Source organism: Phoca vitulina, unplaced genomic scaffold (genome assembly GCF_004348235.1).
Source record: "Phoca vitulina isolate PV1807 unplaced genomic scaffold, GSC_HSeal_1.0 scaffold11, whole genome shotgun sequence".
NCBI classification, from domain to species: Eukaryota; Metazoa; Chordata; class Mammalia; order Carnivora; family Phocidae; genus Phoca; species Phoca vitulina.
In genome coordinates, this window is record NW_022589714.1 from 36,510,145 (window position 1) to 36,522,628 (window position 12,484).

The 12,484-nt window shown below is 45.4% G+C and overlaps 1 protein-coding gene across 8 annotated transcripts in view; it reads left to right on the forward strand.

The window, feature by feature from the left end:
* The window catches only part of ADGRF5 (adhesion G protein-coupled receptor F5), a 101,486-nt gene that overhangs the window by 48,337 nt on the left and 40,665 nt on the right, over positions 1–12,484 (forward strand). For all 8 annotated transcript variants that reach the window (XM_032409690.1, XM_032409694.1, XM_032409692.1 and 5 more), the window contains one exon: positions 6,224–6,278. In XM_032409690.1, coding sequence (XP_032265581.1) covers positions 6,224–6,278 — 55 coding nt within the window. The remainder of the gene's footprint in view (positions 1–6,223; positions 6,279–12,484) is intronic.

Here is a 12,484-nt window from a genome sequence, read left to right on the forward strand (position 1 = left end):
ACTAGAACACATTTCAGAAGGTGTGTGTGTGTGTGTGTGTGTGTGTCACAATCACAGACGATAAAGTTCAAGGTGCTATAGATGTCATTTAAACTTTTTGCTGACAGATTATAAGATGGTTTTGTTTTGGCTTTGGGAAGTTCATAGGAGATTAGCTTAACGAAAGAGGGTGATAAATACTCCCTTACTCCTTATAAGAATTATTACTTATTCTTTCCTGGGGCCGCCCCAGGCACCAGAGACAGGGCATGTTCCTGGTTATGAAATCTTGGGAAACTGATGGAATCCTGTGTCTCCGTTTCTTCATTTGCAGAATGATGATAATAGTACTGATTTCCTGATTGCTAGGAGAATTAGATCAGTTAATATTTGTGAGACGCCTTAGAATAGTGCCTGCCACACAAGTTTTTTGCTATTATTATTTATTTGTCCCACTGTAATGGCATCTTTTGCTACCAATTTTTAAAAAAGATATCTTAAGTGCTATTTTATTCTGTCACTATTATTAGTGCTTTATTGGTACTTTTTGGCATTATAGAATGTCACTTTTTGCTCTGCTTTGTACTTTTTAATTTCAATTCTTTGTCATCTATTCCAAGGATCAATCCTGGTTTTTTTTGTAAGATATTTATTTATTTACTTACTTATTTAGAGCGCGAGCAGGGGGAGGGACAAAGGGAGAGGAAGAGAGAATCTCAAGCAGACACTGCACTCAGTCCCGACTCGGGGCTCGATCTCATGACCCTGAGATCATGACCTGAGCAGAGACCAAGAGTCCGACGCTCAATGGACTGAGCCACACAGACGCCTCCAATCCTGTTTTTATATTTGTGTTTGCCTGATCTTTGTTCGTTGTTTTTTGTTTAGGCTTTAATGTAGCACTTTGTGTTAATGGTTTTCTTATAAACAACATGTGCTTGAAGTTTTTTTTTTCTTTTAAACCAAACCTGAGTAAATCTGACTTTGATTAGGGGAGCATAAATGTATTCACATTTAATGTCATATATAAGAAGCTTGATCTTACTTTCAGGATTTTCTTTTATGACTTCATGCACTTCCTTCCTCTTTTCTGTTTTCGTATCTTTCATTTGACCTCGGTTTTCTTTGTCTTTTTCATTATTTCTCTCATGACTTGGGAGCTATATACCGTGTGTCTCTTCTCCCAAACTCCAGTGTGGGCTTCACCTTGTGTGACCATATGTGGCAGCTTGCTCAGATACATAGGAGAGAAACACACTTCCTGTGAATCCACAGGGTCAGTGTAGAGCTCTAGTTACTCAGGCCTGTGGGGTGAAAGCCTGAGCATGAGATGATCTCAGCGGTGGGGTCGGCTGTACCTCTGTTCCAGACATGGCTGCAACTGTGCCCTCCCGCTATGCCGGTGTGGTCCTCCCTGTGGTGGCCCTTACAAAGCCCTTCCATCTGCCTGGGGCAGAGGCTGGTCCAGGGATAAACCAGTGACTTCCCAAAGCTGCTGGTGGGGTTCAGACTCCATCTTCCTGGAAACTCCCACCACAACCCCAAAGGGCCCCACTTTTCCTCTTTAGATATGCCTTTGAGATACAATATCTTCATACAACCCAAAGACGGAAGACCCCCTCATTAGAGAGATGAACTTGAACCTGCCTCATCAGCTTATCCTGCCCTAAGCTGCTGCTCAGTTCCCAAGGCTGACCTTCTACCGTTTTAAATGCAACATGTGGTAATGAGCTTTTAAAAACTGTGGTAAACATGCACACAATTTACCATCTTAACCATTTTTAAGTATAGAGTTCAGTAGTCTTAAATAGATCCACATTACCGTACAACCCATCTGCAGAACTTTCTCACCTTGCAAAACTGAAAATCAGGGGCGCCTGGGTGGCTCAGTTGGTTTAGCGTCTGCCTTTGGCTCAGGTCATGATCCCAGGGTCCTGGGATCGAGCCCCGCATCAGGCTTCCTGCTCAGCGGTGAGCCTGCTTCTCCCTCTCCTCCCTGCTTGTGCCTTCTCTCGCTATCCCTGTCGCTGTCTCTCTCTCACAAATAAATAAATAAAATCTTTAAAAAAATTCCTGAAAATCAATACCTATTGAACAACAACTTCTCATTTCTCCCTTCCCTCAACTCCTGGCAACCTCTATTCTACTTTCTCTCTATGACTTCGACTACTTTAAGTCCCTCATATAAGTAGAATCATACAGTGTTTGCCCTTACATGACTGATTTCACTTAGCATAATGTCCTAAAAATTTACCTATGTGGTAATAGGCATGAGAATTTCCTTCCTTTCTTAAGTCTGAATAATGATCCATTGTACATATATCCCACGTTTTGTTTATCCATTATCCATTCATGGACACTTGGGTTGCTTTCTAGACTATTCTGAATAATGATGCAGCTCTGAGCATGCACGCACAAATATAGGTGATGGGCTTTAAAAGTGTGGTAATGTAGCTTCTCAAACTTCAGTGTGTGCATTAACCCATCTGCACACCGTATTAAGATGCAGATTTCGACTCAGGAAGTCTGGGGTGGGGCCTAGATGTGGCCTTTCTGACAGGCTGCCCTTGTTCTTGCTCCAGTGATGGCTCTTTGAGCGGCAAGGCTGTGGACCCTCAACCTCAGCATCATGGCTGAGTCTGAAGCCTGGCTCTGTTAGCTTTGGAAATTTCTTCATCAGGTTTCTTCATCTCCCTGACCCTGTCTCCTCTACATACTGTGAGAATAAATAGTATCTCCTTCACTGGTTTGTCGTGAGGGTTAGACGTTCTCATACACAAACGTACGCACAGTGACTAGCACAGAGCAAGAATTTCGTATTTGGGGAGTTACTTTCACTGTGCTAGTACAAATAAACCTGGGTTAGTACGCCTTTGTGAGGAGACATCCTGCCGAGAGCTTTGCTGAGACAATTATCTAACTGGAGGCAAAGATGGTAAATTGGGAATTCCAAGAAAAAGAGGAGTGAATGACAGGGCCTTGGTGAGGAGGAGTGATCTGGCAACCTCCGCGGGCCTTCCGTGACCACCTTGCTTGTCATCCTGTTCCCTGGGATTATGTTTTCTACCCATAAAATGCCACCTCTCATTCCTGATGGATTGTCCATGCCCACCTCAGGCCCCCTCTCCACCCCCCATACACAATTATTTGAAAGTCATCATGTCCAAAAGGTGGGGCATTTCCTGAAATTGGTGACCTTGGGTCTTCCAGCTGAGACTTGGCCATAAGGAAATCCCCTTTGGACAGAGGTGGCCATTGTCCTCAGCTACTCATCTGGGTACCTCTACGTGGATAAGTAGAGGGAGGCCCCCTGGAGTTTCTGTTTTCTTGTCTGAAGTACATACTTCATTTGGCAAGACCTATGCTCCCCTGTGAGTTCTCCTCAGCACCCAATGTTTAAGAGAAAAGGCAAGTGCCAGAGTCACAAAGGTCCCTGAACCGAGGTCACATGAGGACTCAGAAGGGCAAGGATGGCCTCTGGTGAGCCCCACGCTGGCTGGACACACACCACTGCCAGAAACTGTCCACGCCTCTGGTGTGCCTCAGGACATTACCTTCCATAATGTAAGACACTGAGCCTGAGAGTGAGTGAATGACTTTTCCAACTACGAAGCAGAGGAGGTGCTGGGATTTGGGGCTAGGTAAGACTCTAGCATTTGCCTTGTTGAACTCCAGGCCCCATGACCTGGCAGCCCCTCTTTTTGTACCTTCTCAAATCTGGCAGGGCCAAGGGTATTCACCATCATCACCACCACCACTAGGGAACTCATCAGAGACTTGATCACTTTCAGTGTTTTTCCTCCATTTTCCCCAAAGGTTGCAGGGCTTAAAATAAACAAATAGGTTATTCTCACAAGAAGATGTGCATCCTTGCTGGACAACAGGGGCACTAGGTGATAGAGCTGCAGGAGTGCACTTTGCAGAGATGTCCCCTGACACTGACAGATAATCACCATCAGGATGCAGAAAATAGCTAAAAAGTAGCATTTCTCGAAAGATGGCCTCATGTTCAAAAGGCGGTGAAGAGTGGATGGAGAAGCCTTCCTGGTGGCTCCCCCACTCCCTGCCCCTGGCCCCCAGGGAGGATGGACGCAGGAATGCAGCGGAAGACCCTTTCCTTCTGCCTAGGCACAGAGCCAAAGCAGGCTCCAGGGGAAGCTGGATAGGAACAAGCCCTATGCATTGACTTTGCTCCTTCTTGGTTCCTGTGTATTTAAGTATGGCTAAAATAAGCCCACTGCAAACAAAATAGCATCTGGGCTTCTAAAATTCCAATCATCATGCATCATTCCTCTCTTTGTTGCTTCAGGAACATTTATGAACTGTCAGGTACACGGCCCCTCTACAGATTCTTCTGGCTGTAAAAACTGTCATCGAAAGGAAGGAGGGGATAGGAGGAGGCAACAGAGAAAGAGAAAGGGTGCTGGGTAAGAGACACTGGGGCCCTGAGACAGACCCAGTTTCCTGCGGTATCTCCTGATAAGATCACTCCTTGCCTGTATGGACAAGTGCAGACTCTAGAGCCAGGCTAACTGAGTCTGAGTCCTGGTTCTGCCCTTAAAGGCTGTGTGAGCTTAGACAAGTCATTTAACTTCTCTGCAACTGTGCTTTCTCGTCAGTGAAATGTGGGTAATAATAGTGTCTATGTCTTAGACAGTCATGAGGATTAAATACCTAAGCACACATCAAGTACTTAACAGTGCCTGGCACAGAGGTATTGGATATCTCTCAAGAATTATTATTTTGGGGGCTCCTGGTTGGCTCAGTCGATTAAGCGTCTGCCTTTGGCTCAGGTCATGATCCCAGGGTCCTGGGATCGAGTCCTGCATCGGGGTCTCTGCTCAGCAGGGAGCCTGCTTCTCCCTCTCCCTCTGCCACTACCCCCTGCTTGTGCACTGTTTCTCTCAAATAAATAAATAAATAAAATCCTTAAAAAGAGAATTATTATTTTTATCATCGTTATGTTGAGAGATAACTAGAAACTAATGGTAGACATCACAGATGGTAGAACGAGCTCAGACTCAGGTGGTGTTCATAAGTATTTTTGGAGTTCGTGGTAAGGGACACACCCCAAAGGGTAGGGGATATCTGGCTCTTCTACTGAACCTTGAAGGGAGTTTGCATTGAGAAGCACATCCTAGCAGAGATGAGCTAGGAAGCCCAGGTCAGGTCAAGGTCTGGTTACCAGCTGCAGAATTGGCAGTGATCCTAATAGCAAAGCCAGCCAAAGTCAGTTCTTAAAGAAGTTGCATGATACCAGGAGAAGAGCTTCATAGAGACAAAGTAAATGGCAGTGTGTGGACAAAGCGGTCCATGTGAATCGTGCCCCTAGAACAGTGTGATGCTTGGTCCCAGAATAGCACTTACTATGTTACCAGAATATTCTCAGTGCTTTACATTTGTTAATCATTTGATCTTTCTGACAACCTCGTGAGGTAGCCCATTTTTATCCCTACATTATAGATGAGTGCTGAAGCACAGAGAGGTTAAATAACTTGCCCCAGGTCACACAGCCATTTTATAGCAGAGCTAGGATTTGAACTCAATGCCTGCAGAGTCCTTGCTCTTAACTATTATCCTATATGATACAATTCAACTTTATTAGAGACTATGTGTCACATGACAGTTCATTTAATTCTCATAAACGTTCTATGGGGCCACTAATATTATTCTATTTTACTGAAAAGAGAACTGAGGCTCAGAGAGAAGTTCCTGAAGGTCACATAGCTTGTACCCAGCCTTGTACCCAGGCAGTCCGACTCTAGAGCTAGCTCTCACAGCCCCTGCCACAGGAAGCAGCAATAGAACCATCCAGGAGAAAAAAGACCAAAGGAGGAGAAAATGATTTCTAAGCATGCACAATCTAAACAGCTAATGCAGCAGAAAGATTGGGGTGGGGACAGGCTGAGTGCTTGTCTAAAAGGTCACTGGAATGACTCAGTCTGAGGCAGAGAGCACAAGTTAAGAACACCATAATTATTTGTATTTCTTGACCTGACTCAAACTGCAGGAACTTGCAGAGACTCAGATATGGTGATCCAGGGTTTGGCTGCTGGGTCTAGAGAGTGGTCTCTAAAACATGAACACCAGTGCACATTATAGAGTACCTGCCATCCACAGGGCACGATGGTGCTCACTGGGATCCGAAGCCCTCAGCTCAGCTCTGACATTTCGGGGCATGTGAGCAGAAAGCCATGGAGAAAAGCATCTCTAACGCTGACAGTTTCCTAAAACATTCTTTCAGATTCTCCGTGAACATGAACCAGCAGGGAAGGAGCTACTAAGGCAAAAACGAGAAGGTATGTAACCTCTTTGCTTGGCAGTTTCTTCTAGCAAGTCTGATCAAATGACATTTGCTGTAACTTTTCAAACCCTGCGATCCACGTAATTCAGTCTCCAGGTGCATCAAAGTTTGATTTCTAGAAGTAATTACAAGGGAACTCCATTCCCTACTCTACCTAGTAACATTCGGTGGATCTTAGCAACACATTAGCCCCTCACTTCCCCCCTCACCTCTCTCCGCAGATCCCGAAGAGTCTGTTCCCAATGGCTCTCTCCTCAGCTCCCTACTTCCTCATGGTAACCTTTCAAAAACACCAACCTGATTCCACTATTTCCTTGCATAAAATCTTTTACGGGCTCCCAGTTGCCTTGGAGAGAAATCTGAGCACCTGCTCGAGTCTTACCAGACGCTGCATGATCTTCCCAATTGTTCTCCTTCTGTTTCCTTTCACATGGTCGCTGCCCCACCCACCACCCCACTTTGTTGTCTGGGGGACTCCAACCTAAGTCTCCATTCACTCCGACTCCTGCCATGTAAGGCTTTCCATTGATGCCCCAGACAGGGAGGGGTTGCTTCTCTGGGTTCCCACTGCCCTTGTTACATTCCCAGAGCATAAGATTTGTCTCAATGCATTATAATTATTTTACTTCCTGTTTGTCATCCCCAGGAGACAGGAGTTCTCTCGAGCCCTCTTCATCCCTATAGCCTGGCATCGAGCCCAGTTTCTCAGTAAATGAGTGAACAAATAAAGAGAGTGTATGTCCCTGTCACAGCTGCCCCTTTGTGAGTTGAGGATACGTTCCTATCGCGAAAAGTCCTCTGCCTTAGTGTGTGTACCAACTCTGGAGAAGGTAGAACTTCTTAACCTTTAGGATTATGACTGAATCATGTCCAAGCGTGCCGTGGCTTGGTCTGTTCAGTTTTGTGGTCCACAAGAGTCAAGAAGCTGCCAAAGATAGCGGGCTTTCCCTGAGACCAGCATAAACATGTCCATCCATTAGAGCCTTCCAGAAGGGCAACCAGCTCCAACTTTGCCCATTGCTTGAAATGACAATTTGATCATGTTTTATTGAGGTCTCAAAATGTTCATTGGAAGGTCATACTTTCATTTTTTTCTTCTTTTGCCTTTCTTTTCTTTCTTTTCTGCTTTAGCTTTGTTTTATATCCTTACAGACCCTCACTCTCCCACTCCCCTCCTTCCCTGAAGCGATCTGAAGCACAAAGACGGCACTTTCCATGCTTTTAAACAAGCATCAGGACATCGACTCCAGTCCCTGAGTCCTCTTGCAGGCTGTGATAGGAGCAGAGCTGGAGATGTCCCTGTTCGGTATTCTGAAAGACTTTTCTTTTTAAAATCAGACTATTTGTGGGTGAGTTCTAGCTCCAGGCTTCTGCCAGGCTCTTGCTGGCCTCAGGCTTCCAGCTTCCTCAGGGACACTTGGTGACTGTACAGTTGTAAAAGGAACGTCTTCCTGTCCTTCCAGGCCCGGCTGCTTATGACCCGTGGTGACATTGTTAGAGGTTAGCCTTGGGGAAGGAAACCACTTCTACATCTAAGGATTTGACACGCCAAAATTTTCCAGATGTGCTTTCATTAAAAACAATCATAATGATGATAAATTACCATAAAAACCTGTTTTCCATTTATTATACACAGTCCTCTGTGCTCTTGGCCTCTGGAGTCATTTTGGAAGTGTTAATGACTCAAGCCATCACCTTCAGAAGATGGATTGGCTTTGGTACTTTTACAAAATCACCAAAGAAATGGCCATGGAAAGAGCCAGGCGCTAGACCACACAGAGCTGGGATGTGAGTTGCAATAGACAGCGCCGCTCTCCAGGAAAGCCGTGAAAGAAACCAACAGAAGAGTTACATTCAGCAGATGTCTTACGGAGGTGTCTGTGTTCTGCTCACTGTATTAGTTAAGTGAGGCAATAGGATTAAGCTTTGATTTTCAGGGTGATATCTCCTTTCACATATATATTCATCCCCTCCTTCTGGGGACTTAATGCCAGAAAGGGACAAAGTTTCCAAGAGAAAGAGGATTCTCAAAAGGAATGTCCTTTTGAGGCACTGGATCAGATCTTTAGGGTTTGGGATCGAATCATCTTTAAAAGTAGGGTCAACACTCATTTATGCTCAGAGCACTTATGGACTTCTTCCTAAGTTACTTTGGTCAGCTATATAGCTTCACTGGGCCCTTGGTACACACACACGTACATATATGTATATTATACATATATCACATACATATCACACGCACAGACACAGACATACATATGCATACAAATATATATATGAGTTATTACTTTACAAGGTTGTTAAGATTAAATAACATTATGTATATATTATTTAATTGTTATTAGGGTTATCTAGAGGTTTATGTGATTTTGGGTTTTTTTTTTTAATTAGAAACACAGATTTATTTATAAAAATAACATTGCATTTGAAAGAGCCTGAAATATCACGGGTACAGAGAAAGTCCCATATAACCACTGAAGGCAGGAGGAGGAATGCCATAAGATGCAAGTTAGTGTTTTTGGAAAACTATTTCAGAATTCTATTGGGGAAGAGAAGTCTGCACAAAAACCCAGAAGCCAGAGGCCAGAATCAGGGTGGATCTGCCAGTTAGAACAGAGAGGCTTCTGGGGAGCAGAGGGAAATAAGAACGGGACAGAGCATCCAGTTATGTCCCGATTACACTAGGAGGTGGATTCTCGATCATCTGAAAGGCTGGCACAGAGGAGGAACTGATGGAAACCGTCTGAAGTGGCCGAATGAAGAAGTCAGCGCTCGGGAGTCCAGCGAGGAGGCTCAGCAGCGTGGACCATCACTGGCCCTGGCCCCTCGAGGGAAATAGGAAAGGAGAAAGGGGAACACTTGTGAAAGATATTACGAGAAGTGGATCAAAAGGACTTGGAGACAGCTTTGACGTGGGGTGAAGGGTAGCAGTGATCCTTGTGGCACTCTGTGAGCTCACAGACCTGGGCGTCTGGGGGATGTGGAGACCAGAGGTAGAACCCGGAGTTGGAATGGAAATCTTATCTTGGAGGTTTGCCAATAAACTCCAAATTTAGTCTTAAGGGTAATCTTCCTAGGGGAGTGAGAGCAGAAGTTTCTTATTGGTTAGCAGTAACTCAAATGTGTTCTCTAGGTCACTTTGTGAAGTTGTCCATGCCAGGTTTCCGAGCTTCGTTGGGAATGTTCTTGGGCCCTGGGCGGAAAAGTCCCCATGGGTTCTTCTTCGGCTTCAAAAGGAATGGCTGATAGCAGACATATTTTCGAGAAAGGGAGATCCGGGTGTCCTATCCTTGTGCTGGAGGCGCTTAATGTTCATACTTACCTAGTGAGAGAATTGGGTTGTTGGCTGCCAGTGTGGGGATCTCGATCTTTCTGCAGAACTGGCAGCCTCAGCGTGTGCTGGCCCTTTTTCATCCAGGTCCAGGAAATGCTGTGCATTTTCCAGGTTGAGGAACAGATTTGGGGGTTTTTGCAGCCTTAATCTTCCTTATGATAGCATGTGGCATTTAGTGTACTAAGCAGGTGGAGATGATAGCCGAGAAAGATGACAAGGTGCTCTCAGCCTGGTGTCTGGGTTTGGTTTTAGGGTTGACCTTCCGTGTGTTGGGAGTACTTCTTGCTTTTAATTTCTGATCAGTGTGGCGTGTCTGTTTAACCATCTCAAAGGTGAGACCTGATTGGAATAGCATTAGCTTTTCTTGACCTACCAGCAGACATCTGCATGTCATATAACCATCACATTTATCATAATTCATATTCTTATTTCTACCTGCTATTTCAGACTGGTTACTATAAGCTAGACAATTTGCTAGGGGTCTCCACATCAACTTCCTGGCATCAGTTCTGCAAAAAATATATTACCGCTGTTTTACAGATGGCAAAGTGTGGCTCACAAGGTTAAATGGCTTGCCCAGGAAAGAAGGTATTCCACCCCACCTCGCTCTGGCTCCAGAGTCCATGCTCGTGGTGCAGAGTTCTAGTTTTCAACACGTGCTTCTGGCTCTTGCCCATGAGATTCCAGTCCGTGATTATTAGAACAGCTTTGTAGGGTAAAGAGTAAGGAGCACTGCCTTCATCTTAGCAGGAAAAGAATTTTATATGGGACTGACTTTGATGACTTGGGTATATGACAAACTAGTAGAATTGATTACTTTCTCCAGACTTTACAGCCCAGTGTTCCATGACACACTGTGCCGCCCATGCTCCCTTCCATTGACACCTGCCAGTGAGCCCCAGCCTGGGGTTCTGGTAGTTCTCCCCTTGCCTGAACACGATCCTCTGACTATCTGCTGACAATGGTACAATAGGATACAGCTGCTGCTGTCAAATTTCTACCTACTGAACATACTAAGAAACAAGCGGAAGAACAGGCATCTTTTTTTTTTTTTTACACATACAAATGTTTATTAGCAAACAGGAACTAAGACAGTTTTGCAACCTAGAACAGGCATCTTTTAATATTTACCTGCTACAGGACTAAGGGTGAGAACAACAGAGCCAAATCTTCAGTGATAAAGAAGCCTTGTCCCTTTGGGGCAACAGAAAAATCACATCAACCTCATTTGTCTTGCGTGAAGTCAGCAGGCTTCGTTCTTTTGCAGGTGGGAGATTAATTTACACGTAGACTTAGGCTCCAACTTCTGAGAAGCCAAAGTTCCCATTAGAGTGGCCCGGCAAAAATAAGATTGTTTGCTTAAACAACTGTGCTTAAGACCCAGAACTACTTGTCTCAGTTTGTGGCCAACTTTCCAGAAATGTCTTTTTAAGATAAGTGCAGTGTGGCGGGCAGCGATTTCTGGGAAAGGAGAGGGGAAATCCTGGCTGGTCTGTGTCTCTGGGCCTGCCTATAGGCTCCATCCGTGACACGGATGACACCTGGAATGTGCTGGGGGCACCGGTGAGTCAGAAAAGTTCAGGCAAACAACACCAGGCCACAGGAGCCCGAGAAAAAGCAAACACGTTAAACTCTGGAATCAGATGGTCCGGAGGCAGCCGAGGAGGAGCACGGAAGGGCCTCTTGGGGACACATTCGCACAGAGGTGCGAAAACCTCCCTCTGTTCCTCCTGAGTCCCTTGTAGCCTGGAGCAAGACCAGGAACATCATTCTCCCCAGCTCTGAAGTCCTCGGATTTGGGAGAGGCCAGGCGAGCAGGATTTGGGCATTTTTTATCCCAAACTGTGGGCGGAGTGTGCCTCTGGTCCCATCCACAGGCGGGTCACACTGACACCCGAGCAGCTGAGCTACTTTCCTTAAAGTCAGACCCTCGCCCTGTGGCCGTACAGGGACGGGAGGCCCGGTGACAGCTCCGTGTGTCTTGCCTGTGGGGCTGAGACACTGGAGACGAGAAGGAATGACCCGGCTCGGGAGGGGCATCTTCTTGCCGTTCCTCCGACGAGCTGTGGAAATCCGCTGTCTCAGGGCTTTTGTGCTTATTTTCTCTTCCTGGGGGAGTAGTCCCCGAATATCCACAGGGCAACTCCTCATTTCATTTGCATCTTTGCTCAGCTTTTACTGCTTTAGAAAGGTCTTGTCTAACCATTCTACAAAAAAATCCCACTCTACCCTCAACATGCCTGCAGCTCTGTTTTCTTACCCTGCTTTATTGTCTCCATGCCCTTCAGAACTGCCCGACACTGAAGTTTCAACTTACTTTTATCTCCCGCATGAAGATGGACGATCCATGGAAGTAGAGCTTTGCCTCTTTTATTTACCCCATGTCCCCAGCACCTGGCACAGTGCCTCAATAAACAGTAAAGTTACTGTGAATCAATAAATCAATAAATGAAGGCACAAGTGAATAAACCTAGCAAGACAATGTCAAAATCCATGAGTGCCATGGATTTTCTTCTCTAGTGGAGGACCCACACCCATACCAGTCTCTAGGGAGAAGTGTCGTTCAGGTGGAAGGTTATTCTGAAACTTCTTTAGAAGTTGAAAAACATAAAAGGTAGATGAGGGGAAGAGGTTCTTGGAGGCTGGTACTTTCATTACAATTGCACAAATCCCCTAGAAGAGAATTTGTTAAAGTCACAGGAAGTGATGTTACGTATGTTAAGCTTTTGGCTCAGCTCCTTGTAAGGTCTCACCGGAAGGACCGCCTTGGTTTCAGTGGGGAATGAGGACATTGGTGAATCACCATGTGCTTCCCAGGCACATGTTTGTCCTGCAATTATGTCTGAAAAGAACACAGAGAAGTGGGC